Below are 21,579 nucleotides of genomic sequence, written 5' to 3' on the forward strand. Positions count from 1 at the left end.
TGGCAGTAGTGGGATTCAAACCAGTAGAGTGGTGATTTCCAGCAGAACCACTTAACCACTGTGCAGCCACCTGGGTTAACTGGAAGGAAGGTTTTAGCCCAATTCCATAGCCAGTCAAGGAAGTGACTGGACTCAGAAGTCTTCACGGTTTCCCCAGTCTTCAAAGAAAATTCCCGAAGAAGAGGTTCCACCTCAAGTCAGGAAGATAATCAGACTTCTTTGTCTATATTTTCCTATTCCTACACTATTCCGTAAAGACCTTATAATTTATATTTTCTGATATATGCCATTTCAAAAGTTCACATTACAATGTATAGAGAGCTCGTGGGGGGGGGTGCACAGAGAGTCATACCACGGACCCGGGAGACGCAGGTTCCAATCCGCATTCAGCCATGAAGTTTGTTGAGTGACCTTGGGTCAGTTCCTAGCCCACCTCCTAGGGTTGTGGTTGTTATGAGAGGTCCCTAGCTTGACATCCTCAGAGGAAGGGTGGGGTAGATCGATTTCTCCCCTGCTGACCCCAATACAAGCCAGTTTGGTACTGACCACAGACACATCAGAGCAGGGCTTTTTTCTGGGAAAAGAGGTGGTGGAACTCAGTGGTGGAACTCAGGACTGCACAATGACGTCACTTTGGGTCAGCTGGAACAAGGGGGGGATTTTTTTAAAGTTTAAATCGCCCTTTGCGGAAATGGTCACATGGCTGGTGGTCCCGCCCCCTGATCACTAGACAGAGGGCAGTTTAGATTGCCCTCCGCGTCCCTGGAGCAGCACGGAGGGCAATCTCAGGAGATCTGGAGATCAGGGGGTGGGGCCACCAGCCATGTGACCATTTTCAAGAGGTGCCGTAACTCCGTTCCACCGTGTTCCCGCTGAAAAAAAAAGCGCTGTATCAGAGAAGGACTGTAAAATCCAACCAGGTCCTGACTCGAAGAACTACTTTGTTATCCTGCTCTGTGCACATGTTGTGATCACAGCAATCCTATGTACACACACAGGACAGTGCTGCAGAAGAACTGTGTGTAAGTAAGCAGCTCATTGGTGTGAGTCGTGTACCATGGATCTCTGGCAAAGCCAGAGAGGCTGATTGCTCTTGGGGTGAATGAGGTCAGGAAGGCGGCTTGCGTGCCAGCCTCCTGCTCAGATCTCATGCATCTGAACACACCCAGCTGTCTAAGCCTTCCTTCCTTCCTTCAACCACGCATGGAAGGCCTTAGAGGCCAACAGGGCACCCGCAACAGCGCCTGACTGGATGCCGACCAAAGGAGGAGGCGGAAGCTCACTGGGGGGGCTCTGCCTGCCTGTCTGTTCAACCTCGCAGGGTTGCTGTGAGGATCATTTGGAGGAAGGAAGGGCTACCTGTGCTACCCAGAGCTCCATGGGAGAAGGGCAGGATTTAAAAATGGAAGGAATAAAAATGAGAGAGAGAAGTCATGTGAGAGCCTGTGTTCTGTAATGGTTAGGGGGTCAGGCTAGGATCTGGAAGAGCCGGGTTCAAATCTCCACTCTGCCAGGGAACCTTGTTGGGTGACCTTGGGCCAGTCACACACACTCAGCCTACCACACAGGGTTGTAGTGAAGGAAAAAATGGAGAAGAAGAGAATGACATAAGCCAATTTGGGGTCTGTACTGGGGAGAAATGTATAAATGAAGTAAGTAGGATGAATATATAGTTTCTTCCACTTTCTCTGTCCTTGTTCCTGCTATCAAATGAACATAAGGACATAAAAGAACCCTGACAGCTCAGACCAACAGGCCGTCTTGTCCACCAGCGTCCTTCCTAGCTAGACCCACAGACAACAACTCCCCCCCCCTTACCGACTTTTCTGCAGCAACTGACCATAACTGGCATTCCACCTCTGGACTTCAAAGTCCCATTCAACGTCATAAATATGTCCAGTTCTGTCTCCTGTCCTCACAACACCCCGGTGAGGTAGGTTAGGCTGAGAGCATGTGACTGGCCCAAGATCAGCCAGCAACTTTCTGCTTCAGAGAAGGGATTCGAACTTGTGTCTCTGACACTCTAGCCATGACACGGCACTGGCTCTTAATCCCCTCTGCCATGGAAACTGGCTGGCTTACTTGGGCCAGTCACGTACTCTCAGCCTAACCTACTTCACAAGGTTGTTGTGAGGATAAAGTGGAGGAACGGAGAATGATGTAAGCCAGTTTGGAGAGAAAGGTGGAGTATAAATGAAGTCAGTTAATAAAATAATTAAGGTTACCTCTTCTAAACCCCAAAGTCCTGTGCCTTGCTTTGCAGGAAAGGCTCTCTGACCTCGTGACCCCTGGGGCTACCTTGTTCAGCCCTTAGGAAGCACCCCTTATGCTGCCTGTCTATGGGGTCTCACTTTCCCAACCCCAGAGAGGTTTCTGCCAGCAGAGGCCAGAGACTGACCTGGCCCTTTGGCCTGTACAGTGGAAAAACCCGGCTCCACAATAGCCTAATCCACGCCTCCCCCCCACCCCCATTTCTTAATGCAAAACCATCTTGGGCAAACTTCCCAAGCATGGTCGCCAACCTCCAGGTGGGGCCTTGATATCTCCCAGAATTGAAATGCTCTACAGAGTTCAGTTCCCCTAGAGGAAATAGATCCAGGGGAGTGAGCCGTGTTAGTCTGTAGTTGCAAAAGAGTAAAGAGTCCAGTAGCCCCTTTAAGACTAACCAACTTTATTGTAGCATAAGCTTTCGAGAACCGCAGCGCTCTTCGTCAGATGCAAATAGTAGAGTCCAGTCGCACCTTTAAGAGTAACCAACTTTACTGTGGCATAAGCTTTCAAGAACCACAGCTCTCTCTTCGTCAGGTGCAAATAGTCCAGTCGCACCTTGAAGACTAACCAACTTTATTGTAGCATAAGCTTTCGAGAACCACAGCTCTCTTCATCGGATGCAAATAGTAGAGTCCAGTCGCACCCTTAAGACTAACCAACTTTATTGTCACATAAGCTTTCAAGAACCACAGCTCTCTTCATCAGATGCAAATAGTCCAGTCGCACCTTGAAGACTAACCAACTTTATTGTCGCATAAGCTTTCGAGAACCACAGCTCTGTTTGTCAGGTGCAGCTGACGAAGAGAGATGTGGTTCTCGAAAGCTTATGCAACAATAAAGTTGGTTAGTCTTCAAGGCGCCATTGGACTCTGTACTATCCTGGAAGAAATGACTGCTTTGGCAGGGGGCCCTTCGGGCATTATGCCCCACTCGGGTCTCTCCCCTCCCCAGATCTCCAGGTATTTCCCAACCCGGAGCTGGCAGCCTTGGCAGGCGCTGGCACAGGCGAGGGCGCTTCTCTGCCAAGGCTGCCAGGCGCCTTCACCCGTGCGTGAGAGGAAGGACGCCCCAGCCCGTCTGGCCTCCATCCCCGCTTTCCTGCTCCGACCCCTGGGATCACGAGTCGCCGGCGTGGCGAGGGCGCCGGCCCGGCAAGAGCCCTCCCATCGCGTGCCTGGAAAGTGGCCGGGGAGCGGCGAGGTTCTGGGCGCAGAGATTCCGAGCAGGCGCGGCGGCTGCTTCTCACGCGAGCCGCCCCGATCCTGCCCCGAGCGAGAGGCAGAGACGCGCTCCCAGGCACCGGCTGCGCGATTAGAGACGCGCCAAAGGCGCCGGACCCTGCAGGGCTTCCTTTGGGGAGGCGTTGGCAAGCGCTCTGCATAGCAAAGACTGCTTTCTCCACGCGTCTCGCTTGGATGGCGCGCGTCCACACGTGCAAGAGAATGAGCCTGCGGGGCGCGTCGCGTGTATCGAGCCGGCCGGTGGAGGACCCCGTTAGTGCTGCGGCGAAACTTCGAGGCGACTAGAAATCTAGCAGAGAGGGAGAGCTTTTCTCCTTGCTGCGCTAGATTTCGGTTTGCAAGGGGCAATTCATTCATTCATTCATTCATTCATTCATTCATTCGCAAGGTTTGTCCCCCGCCTTTCTATCCCAATAGGGCCACCAAGGCGGCTAACAAATATGCAAAGGAAATGTGCCAAGCTGGAACATACACGCACACAATCACACACCCAACACACACACACATTTGGAGCATTCTTTCATCTCAGCATTCTCCCACCTTATTATCCTGCATGTGTGAACCTGGCCTTATATGGAGGGAAGAGTACCGCTGGGGTCGTTTCAGCTCCCACAGCAGCGGGTCATGCACAGGACAGTGCCTAATTTGCAGGATAAAACAATCCTAAGAAAGTCTACTCAGAAGTAAGTCCCGTTTTATTCACAAAAGTGTTTTGGGCCTCCCGGATCCTCCTTTGGCACTCTAATCACTACACAGCGCTGGCACTAGTGTGTGCAGTTACCCTGAATAAAAGCACTCTGTGAATGCTCAGAGGCACTCTTCTCTGTTCCACTTCTTCTCTTGTGGGGGGTTGAAATAGGTTCCAGAGTTAAGTCCTGGCTCACATTTAGGTTTTGAAGGAGTAGCTAGGAAAGGCCTGAGACTTAGCAATAGAACATCTATCTATCTATCTATCTATCTATCTATCTGTCTGTCTGTCTGTCTGTCTGTCTGTCTGTCTGTCTGTCTGTCTGTCTGTCTGTCTGTCTGTCTGTCTGTCTGTCTGTCTTATCCCACCTATATCCCCCCAAGGGGACCCAAAGCTGCTTACATCATTCTCCTCTCCTCCATTTATCCTCACAACAGCCCTGTGAGGTAGATTAGGCTGAGAGTGCATGACTGTCCCAAAGTCACCAAGCCAGCTTCCATGGCAGAGTAGGGATTCGAACCTGGGTCTCCTGGATCGTAGTGGGACACTCTAACCACCACACCATACGCCCAGTGTTCTTTTCCTTTTTTTAAAGGACCAGGTGATGTGAAAGAATAGAGATCCTGGAGGGCCGCTGCCAGTCACATCAGACCATACAGAGGGCCAAATTACAAGTGATGAATGACACAGGTTGGACACTTGTCAGCTTCCCTCAAGTTTTGATGGGAAATGTAGGCAGCTCGGCGGAATGTTGTACAAGTGACAGTTGAAAAGTCCATTGGACAGCAGTCGGAGAGCCGAGCTGCAAGACCAAGACGCCTACATTTCCCGTCAAAACTTGAGGGAAGCTGACAAGTGTCCAACGTGTATCATTCGTCACTTGTAGCTTGGCCCTGAGATTGTAGACCAATGGTCATAAGGCAGCTCCAGGTGTTCAGGTCTGGCCTAACCTGTTTCAATGCACTAGTCTATTTCAGAGTCAAGTCTGTTGCGGAAATCAGGAACGCGGAGTATTTCATCCAGACAAACCAAGGCAGAATATTTAGTTAATTACTTTATTTATAGGCTATCTTTCTTCCCCGGACTGGGGCAGATTACACAATTTCAAAACAACAGTATCAGCGCAAAGAACGGACAGACAGCAAAATAAACCGATGTAGTAAAAACAAGATAATGCGTTCAATAAACAGCGCAATAAACTCCAATAAACAGCGCAGTAAACTACAACCCTGTTTCCTTTTCTCGAAGCGCCCTCCCCAATAAATTTCATTTTATTACAGCTCTGTTCCCTTTACAAAACTGCCCCTCCTGAACAACAGGACAGCATGAAAATAAAGCGACTGGATTAAAAAAAAATAGATGAAAGGGGGCAGCCAGTTTAGCGCCGGATCCCAGAACCGTTTCTGAGATGCTACGCAGTCTTTTCATCTGACGAAGAGAGCTGTGGTTCTCGAAAGCTTATGCCTCAATACAGTTGGTTAGTCTTAAAGGTGCGACTGGACTGTTTGCTATTTTGCAACTACAGACTAACAGGGCTCTGGAGCTATTTTCAGGGAGGGCTGACTGCCTCTTTTCAGGGCTGGTCTGATGGGAGCATTGCAAAACAAAGCTATTCGTGGTGGAGACAGCCAGCCCTTCTCCCCCGCAGTTCTGGGGCATCGTGTGTCAATCTCTGCCCGGCGCGTTCGTGCAAACGGACCGGATTGCCTGCCGGGTTGCATTTCCCCAGTTTCTGGGCTGGGCTTTTCCTGGGAACCATCCCCAATTGAGGAGCGCTCCTCCGCCCCTTTCTCCGCTCCGTGCCACCTCCGGCTGCCTTGGCACGCCACGGATGCCCGGCTGCTCCTCTCCTCCGCCGCCACCCCCACCCCGATCACTTCCCGATTTCGTTTCCGCGGCACCAAGAGCCGCCGCGCCGCCAAAGCGCTTCTCACGCGAACCCGGGCAATCTTTAACCCGGAGGGCGCTCGCAGGGAAAGCGGGCCGGCTCCTTTGACTGATAAACTTTAACCTCTGGAGCGGGATGTGGCGATTCTCCGATGCTCCTGTTGCAAAAAGGGCGTTTGGAACTCCAGGGAAATGCCCCCCCCCACAGGTTGGATTGGACTAGTTCTGTTGGTGCAAGATCGCTAAAAAAAAGTAGAATTTGCCCTGTAAGGTTGCTCAGGGTTCAAAACCTACTTTGGGCAGGGCAGGTCGTGCGCTGCACAGGGGCGCATGTCTTTGTTTTCCTTCTCTGCCTCATCTCCACCACTGACTGAGTTGTAAGTGGTAGAGGCCTGAAAGACTGAAAGGACTATACCGGTTCAGGCTGTAGGTGATGGGACAGCTATGCACTGCAAGTGGGGAAAGAAACTTCAGAAAGGAAAGCTCCAACCTAGTTTGCTGCTTCCTGTGCAGCTACTTCTCTTTTGCAGGGAGTTTTCACATAGGGGTGCTTTGGAGCCCTGTCTAAGGTACCCTTGGACACAAATCCTCATGTTTCAGGTAGGAAGCCATGTTGGTCTGCAGTAGAAGAGCAGAATTTGAGTCCAGTGACACCTTAGAGACCTTCTTCTGATACCTAAAGAAGAGAGCTTTGACTCTCTTATTTACTGTTGTGACCCGCTGTGAGCCCGCTTGTGGGGAGGGCGGGATATAAATAAATAAATACACAAACAAACAAACAAACAAATGAATGAATAATAAAGTTTATACTCTGAAAATCTTGGTCTCTAAGGTTCCACTGGACTCATATCTTGGAGCAATGTGACATCTCATTTGAGTATACACTGCACCACATCTAGACCTTATGGTTTCATCCCTCTTCCTATGTGGGTCGACAAGTAGATCCTCTGCATTGTCTGGAAAGTTTCCATTCCAGCCACAGATACTTCCAAGAACATTTGTGCATTAGGTTAGGGAAACTCTCCACATGACCAGGACAATCCAAGGACCGGTTCATCCATGCACCATGCCACACTGATTGATTTTTCTGTTCTGGATCATGCTATACTCGGGCCTGGTACCCACAAGTATTTTCACTTGGCAGCTGCAACAACCAAGTGATGCCATGGGTGTATGAATCCCAGATATTACTCCAGAGACACAACGTTCCAATCACCTTGTACACAGTGTGCAATTCTGAATAAACAAGTCGGGCCAGGGTTCGCACTGGGTTGTGCGCATGCAGTCTGAATTCGGAGTTCCAGCGGTGAACTCCAGAGAAAAATGGATTCCGTTCCTGAAGATCCAATGTGCAATTTTCTGAATTTTATAATGGGTTACCCCATGTTTTTCCTAGTTCTGCATATCGCACATTCCAGGATGCGTTTGTTGATGGGTGCTAACTAACATTCCAAGAGGTCCTACCCCAAGATATTCTACAAAAGTTGGCCACCTGTAAAGTGTTCCCTTCCTGTCCAAAGGGACACATATCCTTGATTAGAAAGTGCTGGCCTCCTTCGCCATCGGGAAACTTTTCACTTTGGGAAATGGATGTGACTGATTGGAGAAAATGCTGAGATTTGGTGGGGTGACAGATGTACTGGGTTTGAAACTTGCTTCTGCCATGAATTCACCAAATGACTGGGGCAAGCCCAGGGGAGAGGCATTGGTTCAGTGGGAGAACATTGTCTCGGTTCAGTCCCCCTGGCATCTCTGGTTTATAAGAGCACGTTGTAGGTGACGTGAAAGGCCTCCTCCACCTGAGACCTTGGAGAGCTGCTGCTAGCCTGAGTAGGCAACTCTGACCTTGATAAACCAAGGGTCTGATTCTTTATAAGGCAGCTTTATGTGAGTTCATGCCCCTTTCCTCAGCTGCAGCCCAGTGCCTGTGATAAGGGGCTAACAATACCGGCCTACTTTACAAAGCTGTTGTAAAGATTATAACAAGATGAAGCATGTGGAGCGCTTTGACAAGTCCACAGGGTCATGCAAATACTATTATTTACTTCTTATATTTTTACATTATTATTATTGCATGCAATGCAGGAACAAAACCCTATGCAAACTGAAGCTGAAATCTGTAATCTGTGCAACTGACAGATGAATCAACAAAGGATTATTTAGCTGATTGATTGGGAGTGCTTTTATTTCTGAGCGGGCAGCGCCTTTACGTCTGAAGCAATGGTGTTTATACTAAGTTATCCGGAATAAAAGAAGGGGTTGGATCCAGACTAACAGTGCAATCCTAAGCAGAGTTACTCCAGTCTAAACCCATTGATTTAAATGGCCTCAGACTGGAGTAACTTTTCTTAGGACCGCACTGTAAATTTTCCAAGGGGAGACTAGAACTTTCCTGCCTCCCCTTTCCCACTGCAGTCCCCTGATCCACACGAAGTGCTGCTTCTAGGAATATGGGACAGGGAAGAATCAGGAGGGGGGGGGTCCTGCAACATGAAGGTGGAAATTTAGCTTGGATCTAACATGATATCTGCTTTGTCAGTTAGTGGTAACTTTTGCCTGTTGGTAAATACCAGATTCTCTGATGTCTATTTATTTATTTATTGCATTTCTAGACCGCCCTCCCTGTCAGACGGGCTCAGGGCGGTGTAACAACATACAATTTGTAACATACAGTTTAAAAACAAGAAAAATATTATAAATAAACATTAAAACACTGTTCCACATACAATAACATTTCTCGATTGGCAGAATAGGCAATAACATTTCTCGATTGGCAGAATAAATATTAAAACACAGCATTTTAGGCACTCTCAGAAATAAAATCCAGAGGACTGGGATTTTCAGTAACTCGGAGAGATGTCTTTCTCCCTCTCCCCTCTCTCTCCCAGTCTCACCTGCGGCTCAGTGGTAGAGTATCTGCTTGGTGGACACAAGGTCCCAGGTTCGGTCCCTGTCATAGGAAAGACCCGAACTTAGGATCCTGGAACGCCGGTGCCCGTCTGAACAGCAGGATTTGAGTCCAGTGGCACCTTTGAGACCAACAAGACTTCCAGGGTGGAAGCTTAGGAGAGTCAGGGCTCCTTGCTTCAGATAGATGTCGGTCTGAGTAGACAATACTGACCTTAGCGCAATCCTATGCAGAGTTTAAACACTTCTTAGGATTGCCCTACAAGGGTCTGACACAGAATTCTACCACCCCATTAGCACATAAGACCAACTAGATTTCCAGATACGGCTCTAAGGAGCCACTGGACCCGAATCTTGCTCTTCTGCTGCAGACCAACAGGGCTACCCATCTGAAAGTACCACCCCACTGGGGTTGAAACAGGCTCAGATCCACGGTGCGAACGGGGCACAGTTTGGATGGAAAAGCCCCCCGTGCCTTTGCTGCCTTTTTACCCCAGAACCCCTCTGCACCATCCAGGAAGATCGGAACCCCGTTTACAGCAAGGACCCCTCGCTTTGAGCCCTCCGGGGAATAAATCCGGATTTGCCTGGGCTCTGGAAAGGGGGAGAGAGCCCGCAGCCAAAAGAGCCACTTCGCTTTTGGTTACCCTTCTGCCACGTGACCCGAGGAGGCCGGGCCAATCAGGATCCAAGGAGGTGCATATAAAGCTGGCAGAAGTCACCGGCAAAAGAACACGCCGGGAGGAGAGGAGCGCTGCTCGGCTTTGCCATCCCGGGGAAAACTTGGTGGCAGCGACGCAGTTTGCAAAGGAGCGCAGCGCACCGCAGGTAACCGGGCTTTCTGCAAACTTTGCAACGCAGGATCAGCTGGCTTGCACGTGTGCATGCGGATGCACGCGTCTCCTGGTGGGAGAAGTATCTTAGGTGGGGTGTGTGTGCTGATTTCCACGCATTCGATGAGCTCCAGCACGAACCGAACCGGTGTCACTTGGCTGAAATGCTGCTTTGAATTCCTAAACAGAATCCAGGTTTCATTTGGGGGGGGGTCCCCGTTAAGAGGGGAATGCCGTGCATCTCTGAGCATGTGCAGAGATCCTTTTCTTTCACCGACAGATCGCTTTGTAGCCCACCTGACCACCCCCATCCCGCAAATTCAGCCTCACTCTGTTCCTAGTTCCAGAGATGCTGTCCAGATGTGTTTGCACACATGTGCCACTGTCCATGTAACCAACGTTCTCGGGACACTGCATTTCACCACCACTCAGAGTCTATGGAGTTGCAAGGGAAATGCAGTCCTGCCACCCTCACCAGCAATTAATGCAGCAATGAATGTTGCACGGTTTGCTGCTATGCTTGTCCCATAAGGGCCTACTGGCTAGTGTCTGTGACATCGCTGAAGTAAACACCCCTAGTGCCTTTCCCTCTGCCACTTGAAAACCGACAAATGCACAGTTTGCGGTTGCTGTTCCTCTCTACGTTTCTGATATATAATGCTCAAACAGCAACAGGCAATTTTGTTAATAAAAAAACTGCATCAAGATTCTGTCTGTGTAACGGCTTTGCAACTGCCCATGTGTGTTTGGGGACCTTAGTTTTTAAAAAACACAGAATACAGAGCACTTCTGTTGTTCTGTCTCACCATGGGAATGTATATGAACTGGCAACATAGCTGGGGAAGATGGCGATTACTCAAGAGAATAGATCCAGAGGAGTTAGCTGTGTTAGTCTGTAGTAGCAAAATCGAAGAGTCCAGTAGCACCTTTAAGACTAACCAACTTTACTGTAGCATAAGCTTTTGAGAGAGACATGTCTCTTTGTCAGGTGCCTACATGCATCTGATGAAGAGAGCAGTGGTTCTCAAAAGCTTATGCTACAGTAAAGTTAATTAGTCTTAAAGGTGCTACTGGACTCTTTTTGACTCAAGAGAATTACAGCACAATCTTAAATCAAGTTATAGCTGTCTAAGCCCACTGGAAGTGAATAGGTTTAGAAGGCTGAGCCTCTGTTTCATTTGTATCTTGAGAGTTCCTACAAGCCAAGTATGTACTGTGTTCCGCACAGAATGTGGAAAATTGTGCATTCCTAATGTATCAATTCCGCTTTGGAACTTCTTTTGAATTTTTTTTTAAGGGATGGGAGCTCAGGTGGGTCACAAAGAATTTGGGAGTGCCAAAATCCAAGGGGAAATCTTTTGGATGAAGAGAATTTAGGCAGCAGTTCTAGTCGGCCTCTCCATCTCCAAGGTGGATCAGGTTTAGCCCTGTTAAACATGCCAAGATGGGATGCGGGATTCTGTGTTTCTGTTCCTCGGCAACGAGCAGCAGCCGCAAGTTTGCTGGCACTTTCTAATGAAATGCGTACCAGTTCTCAGAGCTCTCCACTTGAGAGCAATCAGTAAGGAGAGCCCGTTTGGTGTAGTGGATAAGAGCAGTAGGACTCTAATCTGGAGAAACAGGTTTAATTCCTCATTCCTCCACTTAAAGCCAGCTGGGTGACCTTGGGTCAGTCACAGCTTCTCAGCGCTCTCTCAGCCCCACCCACCTCACAGGGTGTTTGTTGTTGTGGGGATAATGATAACATACTTTGTAAACTGCTCTGAGTGGGTGTTAAGTGGTCCTGAAGGGTGGTATATAAATCAAATGTTGTTATTATAATATTATTAACTGAAGCAGGGCTTTTTTTCTGGGAAAAAAGGTGGTGGAACTCAGTGGTGGAACTCAGGACTGCACAATTACGTCGCTTTGGGTCAGCTGGAACAAGGGGGGAGTTTTTTAAAGTTTAAATTGCCCTCGGTGAAAATGGTCACATGGCCGGTGGCCCCACCCCCTGATCTCCAGGCAGAGGGGAGTTTAGATTGCCCTCCGCACTAGGCGCAGAGAGCAATCTAAACTCCCCTCTGTCTGGAGATCAGGGGGCGGGGCCACCGGCCATGTGACCATTTTCAAGAGGTACCAGAACTCCGTTCCACTGCATTTCAGCTGAAAAAAAGTCCTGAACTGAAGTAAATAAAGATTGCACACAAAACTCTGGATAATGACCCAACTTGTTGCTCACAATATTTCCCTCTCATCTTTTCCTTTTCTTGCATTAAGATACCCATATTTAGCAAGATGAAAGTTGCCCTAATGGAAAACCAAGATTTCCTGTCGGTGACAGAACTCCTAATTGCTTGCATTGTTTCCTGTCTGGTTCTGGTGATCATAAAATCCTTCAATAAGAGCATCCCGCAGGGGCTGAAGAGGGTCCCAGGACCAAAGGGCTATCCTTTGATTGGCAACGTACTAGACCTGGGGAAGAACCCCCACCTGGCCTTGGCTAAGATGAGCCAGAAATACGGGGATGTGATGCAGATCCATCTTGGCACAAGACCCGTGATAGTGCTGAGTGGGTTGGACACTATCCGGCAAGCGCTGGTGAAACAAGGAGGAGACTTCATGGGACGTCCTGATCTCTACAGCTTCCGGTACATCAGTGACGGCCAGAGCATAACCTTTGGTCACGATTCTGGAGAGGTTTGGCGGACCAGTCACAAGCTGGCCCAGAACGCCCTGAAGATCTTCTCCGCTTCCCCCAGCCCGGTCTCCTCTTCTTGTCTGCTGGAGGAGCATGTCTCCAATGAAGCCGATTACCTGATCATGAAATTCCAAGAGCGGATGAAGGAGGAGAAGAGTTTCGATCCTTACCGCTATCTGGTGGTCTCGGTAGCCAACGTCATCTGCGCCATGTGCTTCGGGAAGCGCTACAGCCACGACGACCAGGAGCTTCTCAGCATAGTCAATCTGAGCAATGATTTTGGGGAGGCAGCTGCCTCGGGAAACCCAGCAGATTTCATCCCAATCCTTCAGTATCTTCCCAACCGCACCATGAAGGTCTTCAAAGATCTCAATATGCAGTTCAGTGCATTTATACGGAAGATTGTCAAGGATCACTACATAAGCTTCGACAAGGTAAACATGGAACATCGATTCCAAGCGGTACTTCAGTTTCGGCATTACTATATGAATCTTCTCTCTGTTAGATTCTAATTGTATTCTAAAGGGCTGGTGGTCTCCTTTCCCAAGGCAGCTCCGGTCTAAATTATTATTATGTTTATTTATAGTTTGCCTTTTTCACTGAATTCCAAGGCGGATTACATAGTGCAAGTGAATACAATATAACGAACAACTAGGACATTTTGATAATTAGGTCAACACGGCAAAACTACAATATGATCAGCTGTTGGGACATTCAATGAAAAACAGAATACAATAGGGTACTGTAGCCGCAGATCTGAAAACCAGCATAAAGCCAAAACACATATGCTGATTCCGCACATGTTGGATAATGCACTTTCAATGCACTATCAATCGTTTGAGGTGGATTTTTTGTTCCGCACACAAAAAAATCTGTTCCAAATGATCTATAAAGAGGATTGGAAGTGCATTATCCAATGTGTGCGGAATGGCATAGATGAATTAAAGCATAATTAATCTGACATCTTTAGCAATGTGGAAATACCCAGTAGGAGTATTTCTATATCAGCAGCTAGTACTCAATAGCCTAGTATACAGTATCTTTTTAAGCTATGACTCAGACCTATAATTTGGATAGAAAACTGTCCTGAATAATTCAGTCTTGCATAGTTCGCAGAAAGCCAGAAGAAGGCTTGTGTCGGTCACTGAAATGAGATGCTGGAAGATCTGATTATGGATCTTCCAGCATTTTGTCTGTTTATAGAACAAGTTGCAAGGTGACTTCAGAGGTCATCTAGCCCAACTGCTTTGCTCAGTGTAGGAAACCCCAAACTAAAGGAGCTTCCTCAACTAAGGGCGATCCATCCCGTGCTTGAAAATTCTCTCTAAAGGAGAGGTTCTCCACTTTCAACTTGGTTCCTTTGTCAAACTGCTCTTAACTGCTAGCAAATTTTGTGTCGATGTATAGTATAGAAACAAATGCTCCAATCTTCAGTGCCTTAAACTACTGTCTCCTTCTGGTCCCGTGCATTTCAGGAAAACATCCGAGACATCACAGACTCCCTGATCGACCACTGCCAAGATAAAGTAGACGAGAACGCAAACATTCAGTTCTCAGATCAAAAGATTGTCAATATTGTCGGGGATCTCTTCGGTGCAGGTAAGAACCTGAAAAAAAAATCAAAAGACTGCCCCCCCATGCTCCCTCTACGATAATTGCTGCCTTCAGCAGCTTCTAGAGATAATTGACCAGTTACAGCTGCTGCTTGTATGATATATGATATGATGGTTCCCCCCAAAGGACAGAACATACCGGCAATATATTGTCACTTCAGATCTGTTCTTCGCAGGAATGCCTTGCTTTTCTCTTTTCCTACATAAAGCTTTTTGCTATCCTGATAGTTCAAAACAGTGCTTTTTTTAAAGCAGGAATGCAGTGGAATGGAGTTCCAGCACCTCTCATGACTGGTGGCCCCACCCCCCTGATCTCCAGACAGAGAGATTTGTAAGGGGGCCTTTTTGTAAAGGGGCCCATGTGTTTTTCACTGATTTTCCTCTTGAGAGTTCCACCACCTCTTTTTCCAGAAAAAAAGCCCTCGTTCAAAATGTGCCAAATCATCCCACCGCTGACATTTTGTGAAGCATATGGAAATGCTGGATTTGCTTTCCTTGGCAACTTGCCAAAGAATCCTTCCTCCAAAACATGGAAAATGGTTCCCCCCCTTAGACTTCCGCTGCTCATTAATGGTCCCAGATCTCTAGCTCTTGAAGTTTTTGTTCTCTAGATCAGGAGTCCCCAACCCCCCGGTCCATGGACCGGTACCAGTCCGTGGCCTGTTAGCAACTGGGTCACACAGGAGGTGAGTGGTGGGTGAGCGCAGAGTCAGTTCCAGGGAGCAGGCGAGGTAGGTGGTCACCTATCACCCCCCCCCCTGATGGGACCATCTAGCATGAAAATAAGCTCAGGGCTCCCACTGATTCTGCATTGTGATGAGCTGTATAATTATTTCATTATATACTATACCGTAATAATAGAAATAAAGTGCACAATTGTATCATTTCAAAACCATCCCCTCTCTGGTCCCTGGAAAAATTGTCTTCCACGAAACCAGTTCCTGGTGCCCAAAAGGTTGGGGACCGCTGCTCTAGATTAAAGTAGTAAACGAGGCTTGCTGTGAATTCAAAAAAAGAGAATAGGTGTTAATGTTTACCCTTTTGCCTGTCTTGATGTTCATTTTTTGTTCCCATCTAGGTTTTGATACAGTGACGACAGCTCTGTCGTGGTCCCTTATGTATCTGGTGACCTATCCGGAAATCCAGAAGAAGATACAGGAGGAGATAGGTAAACTCAGAAGTTGAAACCCAGCCATTGGAAGGATGCTTAATCTACATAACATACGGGAGACCCAGCAATGTGTAGTGGTTAGAGTGTGTTGGATTAGGATCTGGGAGATTCTGGGTTCAAGTCTCTACTCTGCCATGAAACCTTGTTGGGTGGCATTGGGCCAGTTATATACACTCAGACTAACCTACCTTTCTGGGTAGTTGTGAAGATAAAATGGAGAAGAAAATGATGTAAGCTCCTTTGGGTCCCCATTGGGGTAAAAAGTGGGGAATAAATACAGTAAATACAATAAACAAACACACATTCAAGCTGAAATCCTAACGCCAATTTCCTGGGAGTAAGCACCATTGAATAATATGGGACTAACTTTTTCAGTAGACCTCTTAAAGATTGCTCCTTCAATCTCTTTTCTCTCTCCTGTCCTGCAGACCAAACAATTGGCAGAGAACGGACGCCCCGGCTATCTGACCGTTCCAAGTTGCCTTACACAGAAGCCTTTCTGCTGGAGATGTTCAGACATTCCTCTTTCCTACCCTTCACAATTCCTCATTGGTAAGGGTTCTACAAGAATGGACTGGTGTACGATAACCAGGTTTGCCAACAACCTGGAGAAAAATATGTCCTGTCCCTTTAAGAGCAGCTAACTGCCATGTTATGACCACCATTGTCATGAAATGCTTTGGTCCCACCTATTAAGCTTGTATTAAAGGGACAGGACATTTTTTCCTCAAGGTTGGCGGCAATCCTAAATTGACACTTTAGACTTCATGGTCTTGAAACAGGGCTAGGCACTGTGGTAGTCTGATGGCTGAGAAGCAGAGCATCTGCTTTGCATGCAGAAAGTCCTGGGTTCAATTTCTGGCATCTCCCGTTTAAAGTACTGGGGGGGGGGGTAAATCAGAGGTCCCCAACCTTTTTGCATCTGTGGGCACATTTCGAATTCTGATACAGCGTGGTGGGTGCAGCAACAAAATGGCTGCCACAAAATGGCTGCTGCAGGAGGCGGAGCCAGCCACAAAATGGCTGCAGCAGCTTACCTTCAGTCACTCAGTGAAGATCCTTGTGCTATGGAAACAGCTTCTGCCAAAGCAATGTTTTTAAAATTCTGCACAGCCAATCAAATCTCCAACAGCCATTCAGAAGCCACGCTTTGCAAAAACCCCACCTGGACTCACCCACTTTCTGAAAACACTGGTCAGGCACCAGGAAAAGTGTTATTAGGCACAATTGTGCCAACGGGCACCACGTTGGGGACCCCCGGCGTAGATGATGTGAAAGGCTTCTACCTGAGACCTTGTAGAGCTGTTGCCAGTCTGAGTAGAATATAGTGACCTTGATGGACCAAGGGTCTGATTCATTATAAGGTAGCTTCATGTGTACTGCCCACCTGAAATTGGCCCTAGGTTAAGCATAAAGAAGTAGGATTAAAATTCTAGGTCTCCCTTAGGTAGTTCATGTAGACCAAATTTTGCAGTAGTATTTATTGAAGAAACTGATGGTGCAATCCTAAGAACACTTTCCTGGGAGTAAGCTCCCCTAAGTAGATCTGAAAAGGGTTCTGAGTAGACCTGCTGAGGATCATGTTCTGAAAATCCCAAGGTGGTTTATTGCGTGCAACATTTTTGACTTTCTCTGAGATTTCTCTTCAAAACACCCCTGAACAATTTAACTAGAAATAAATCTCTTCAGAGGGATTTTCTTCCGGGTAAGTGAGTTCAGATGGCAAGCATTTTCTGTTTAGCTCATGTTATTCTATAAAAGAGCTTGATGCTTGCAGTGACTTAGCTTTGTGTAAATCGTGGCATTCGTTTTTCCTTGTAGCACCACTCGGGAAACATCTCTGAATGGCTTCTACATCCCTAAAGATGTCTGCGTGTTTGTTAACCAATGGCAAGTCAACCACGATCCGTAAGTATCTCCGGAACCCTCTTCAAAACTCCACTGAAATAATCTTGGCCGGCATTTCTAGGCTGCAGCCACCTATAGGTCTGACCTCCGTGGGAATAGTAATACTAGAACTTGGAGGCATCCAATGAAGTTGTTGGGGAAATACACTCAAGACCAGGGGTCATTCCATAGAAAAAGAGCTGGAGGAACTTATTAGCATAACTAATTAGCACAACTCATTAGCATATGCCACACCCCTTGACATTGCCAGAAGTGTCATTGACATAACTGATTTGCATATGCCACACCCCCTGACATCACCTATCCTGGCTGTTTTGGACCCAATCCTGGCCATTCCGGGCCAAAATTGGGACCAAAATGGCAAAAGGGCTGAAAATGGCCGAAAGCGGCCCAAAATGGTCAGGATTGGGATGCAGCTGGGTGGGAGAGTGATCCACCACCCATCAGAGGCCATATCTGGGCCGTTTCAGCCCCAATCCAGGCCGAAATGGGCCCAAAATGGCCAAGAGTCAGGTGGGCGGGGCCACCTGACGTGACCTCTTTGGGGAACTGCCGGAACTGTGTTCCTGCTCATTCCCCCTCAAAATGAGCCCTGCTCAAGACAGAGAAAAGGAAATACTTCTTTATCCAATGAGTAACTTTAGAGTCTCTATAGACGAGACATCTTACACGAGGACGCTCGAGTGAAGAGAGATGCAATGTTAGCTGAGAAACATAGGAGATTGAGCAGAAGGCTTCGTCACTTTCACCTCTCTACAGAGTTGAGAGATGGCTCCTGGTAGGGTTTGTTAATTTCCCCTTCCTCCTTCTCTTCCCAGTTGGGGAGGCAAAGAAGAAATAAGCTCTCTCCCAGCTCTTTGTAGAGAGGTGAAAGTGACTCAGTGCTCAGACTCCGTACATTTCCCGGCTAACATTGTGTCCCTCTTCAATCAAGCATCCTCCTGTAAGATGTCTCATCTGTAGAGACCATCAGTTGTGGAATTTGCTGTCAGTAGAGGTAGCGATGGCCACGAGCGTAGGCTTTAAAGGTGAGTGAGAGCGGGACCACAAGTGATGCCTGACACAGGTTGGACACTAGTCAGCTTCCCTCAAATTTTGATGGGAAATGTAGGCATCCTGGTCTTGCAGCTTGGCTCTCCGACTGCTGTCCAATGGACTTTTCAACTGTCACTTGTCCAACATTCCGCCAAGCTGCCTACATTTCCCGCCAAAACTTGAGGGAAGCTGGCAAGTGTCCAACCTGTGTCAGGCGTCACTTGTGGTCCCGCTCTGAGGCAGATTTCTGGATGAGAGGTCCATGGCTACTAGCCATGGTGGCCAAAGGGAGCCCCCATATACAGAGACAGAAAATCTCTGAACACCAATGCCGGAAAGCAACATCAGGGGAAGGCCTCTGTCTTTATGCCCTGTCTCTTTGGGACTCAAGGGCAATTGGTTGGTCCCCTTGCAAAACAGGAGATTGGATTTAATGGACAACTAGTCTGACCTAACAGGCTCTGCTTACGTTCTAATATTCTCCTCTTCCTCCCTGGATTTTCAGATTTTGTTTAACAAAACAAGTCCGTAGCTATAAAGACAAAATACCTGGTTAGCGAGAGAGCTTGTTCCGTCCTTTTGTTGTTTTAGCAAGTGACTGCTAAGACACTTGAGTAACTGACAAACATTCAGCCCCCTCTAAGTTTCACAGCAATGTTATTCATCGTATTTGTATATTTATCTTCTCTCAACTTGCTGTATTTTTTGACCCTGGGCTTTCATAGATCAACTTACCTCTTACATAAGGTTGGTCCAGTTCAGTTAATTGGGCAACCAGAAAGCTTTTAACCACCTAGAACATAACAATTTGTGCGATATAAAACAATGAAACATGATATTTATCTCCCCCCCCCCCTTGGCAGGCCACTGCAGAAGTCTTCCTGAGATTCTGGATTTGTACGGCAAATCGGGCCGCTTTGAACATATTAAACATAATGATCAAAGTCAAATGTGGATCTTATCCGTATCGGCACTCCCCCTGACCTGCATTCACTTGCCAAGTTTTCCTTGGCAAGTCATAAACATGCCAGCACAATGGCAAACTAGGCATAGTCTTATAAAATGGCAAACTAGAGAGTCTGCTTTGGTTTGTTTTTTAGGAAACTTTGGAAGGACCCTTCTACGTTCCAGCCAGGACGTTTTCTTGCTGCTGATGGGGCTGGAATAAATCGAGTGGAGAGCGAGAAGGTGCTGACTTTTGGTCTGGGGAAGAGAAGATGCATTGGCGAATCCGTTGGCAAAGGGGAAGTCTTCCTTTTCTTGACCACTCTCCTCCAGAAACTAGAATTCAGCGTGTGCCGTGGACAACTGGTGGATATCACCCCTCAGTATGGACTCACAATGAAACACAAGAGGTGTGAGCACTTCCAGATCAAGCAGCGTTTTTAAACAACAAGATCGGGAGTGAACTGAAATAGAGGCTTAGGAATAATTTCTTACGGTCTGTCACCTTATTTTAAGTTTTGCCTGGGGAGTGGGACGGTCTCCCAGGCTGAAACTGTGGGTTGATGCTACGATAAATGCAGACGTCACATCTTTCTTCAGTAAAGAAGGGTTAGGTTATCCGCAACTTCTGGATAGAGGTGGCATTGAAAGACTTATGCTTCAAAGACTCAAAAGCAAACTCTTCGCTCAAAACAATGTTCATTGTGTAGTGTTCCTGATTAGTTGAGATCACATCATAACAAGGGTAAATCTTAAGACTGACGAGCATTTCCAGCAGATGAGGAACACCATGCTTGCTGCAAAAAGCACAAAAATGTTAAGACAGTTGATATGTGGCCATCAAACATGATTTGTTGAAGGTCTAGTGAAAGGTTAGACCACAGCACAATTTTTAATGCCTTGGTTTTAAATAACATTGCAAGGGTTATACTTGTGGTGTAATAGTAAGAGCAGCGGGGTAGAACAAAGATTCAAGATCAACTCGTCACTAAGCTCTCATCTTGGGCTGGGAGAGAGAAATCTTGGGCCAAGCCTACCTCCTAGGGTGGTTGTGAAGATAAAATGGAAGAATGGGGTTGCAACTCTTTCCCCCCCCCCCACCCTTAAAGAATCCCCAGACTCTAAAGAAGCAAAAGCTATTTGCATTCCGAAATGATGTAGCGGGTGCTCTTCTGTTTTAAAAGCTATCAGAATGCCTTTCATTCTCAAAGGCTTGCTCATCTTCCGTTCATTTCCACAGGGTTTCCTCAGGAAGTTTTTGGCTGATTGTTCTTGAAATCTTGACATCTAAATGTCTGTACTAAGTTGATGGACCTCTTAACAGTAGTGGATTCTTGCCAGACTGGGAGTAGATTAAAGTTCTCATGTGTAGATTTTACATAGCTTGATGTGGAACTTTTTGAATGGGACATATCTGGGGATTCTCCTCTTTGTTTTTTGTATACCAAATACCAAGTCTTTAAGAAAGCAATAGTTTGACCAGAACAATGTTGTATGAACTTATGGAGTATCATGTGCAGGCTAATGTCAAAGATCTGTTAGGGAAGAGGGTGGGGTGCTAAAGAGAAATCAGGCTTCCTCAAGGACAAGGAAAGTTCTTGGAGGTGGAGAGATACTGAAGAACTAGGAGCCGGACCAAAAGAACCAGCCAGATAGGGAACTGGGAAAAATATACAAGAATAGGAAGCAACGACCACAAGGACGGAGTTAATTCACTGATTAAATGAAAGATGGAAAGAGATTTGGAAGTCATAGATGGCCGTTGTCAGCAGGAGCCAATTAATAGAGTGAAGAGGGGCAGGAAGCAGCTAAGAAAACAGATCCAGAGGAGTTAGCTGTGTTAGTCTGTAGTAGCAAAATAGTAAAGAGTCCAGTAGCACCTTCAAAACTAACCAAGTTTATTGTAGCATATGCTTTCAAGAACCACAGCTCTCTTCGTCAGATGCATGACGAAGAGAACTGTGGTTCTCGAAAGCTTATGCTAAAATAAAATTGGTTAGTCTTGAATGTGCTACTGGACTTTTTACTAAGAACAGGGCTTTTTTTCTGGGAAAAGATGTGGTGGAACTCAGTGGTGGAACTCAAGACGGCACAATGATGTCACTTTGGGTCAGCTTGAACAAGGGGGGAGTTTTTTAAAGTTTACATCGCCCTCGGCGGAAATGGTCACATGGCTGGTGACCCCACCCCCTGCTCTCCAGACAGAGGGGAGTTTAGATTGCCCTCCGAGCCGCTCCAGCGGTGCAGAGGGCAATCTAAACTCCCCTCTGTCTGGAGAGCAGGGGGCGGAGCCACCAGTCATGTGACCATTTTCAAGAGGTGCCGGAACTCCGTTCCACCGCGTTCCTGCTGGAAAAAAGCCCTGACTAAGAAAACAGATTTGCTTCCGAGGAAAGAATG

At 47.3% G+C, this 21,579-nt stretch overlaps 1 protein-coding gene and 1 pseudogene across 1 annotated transcript; one reads left to right on the forward strand and one right to left on the reverse strand.

Moving 5' to 3' along the window:
* The window catches only part of LOC129345266 (cytochrome P450 1A5-like), a 28,087-nt pseudogene extending 18,322 nt beyond the window's left edge, over positions 1-9,765 (reverse strand).
* Positions 9,739-21,120, forward strand: LOC129345516 (cytochrome P450 1A5-like). The gene is made up of 7 exons (XM_055002706.1): positions 9,739-9,822; positions 12,087-12,941; positions 13,983-14,106; positions 15,199-15,288; positions 15,720-15,843; positions 17,113-17,199; positions 19,335-21,120. The coding sequence occupies exons 2-7, from the start codon at positions 12,105-12,107 to the stop codon at positions 19,621-19,623; spliced, it is 1,551 nt and encodes a 516-aa protein (XP_054858681.1). The 5' UTR covers positions 9,739-9,822; positions 12,087-12,104; the 3' UTR covers positions 19,624-21,120.
* Positions 21,121-21,579: the final 459 nt, after the last annotated feature.

This window comes from Eublepharis macularius, chromosome 18 (genome assembly GCF_028583425.1).
Source record: "Eublepharis macularius isolate TG4126 chromosome 18, MPM_Emac_v1.0, whole genome shotgun sequence".
Lineage (NCBI taxonomy): Eukaryota > Metazoa > Chordata > Lepidosauria > Squamata > Eublepharidae > Eublepharis > Eublepharis macularius.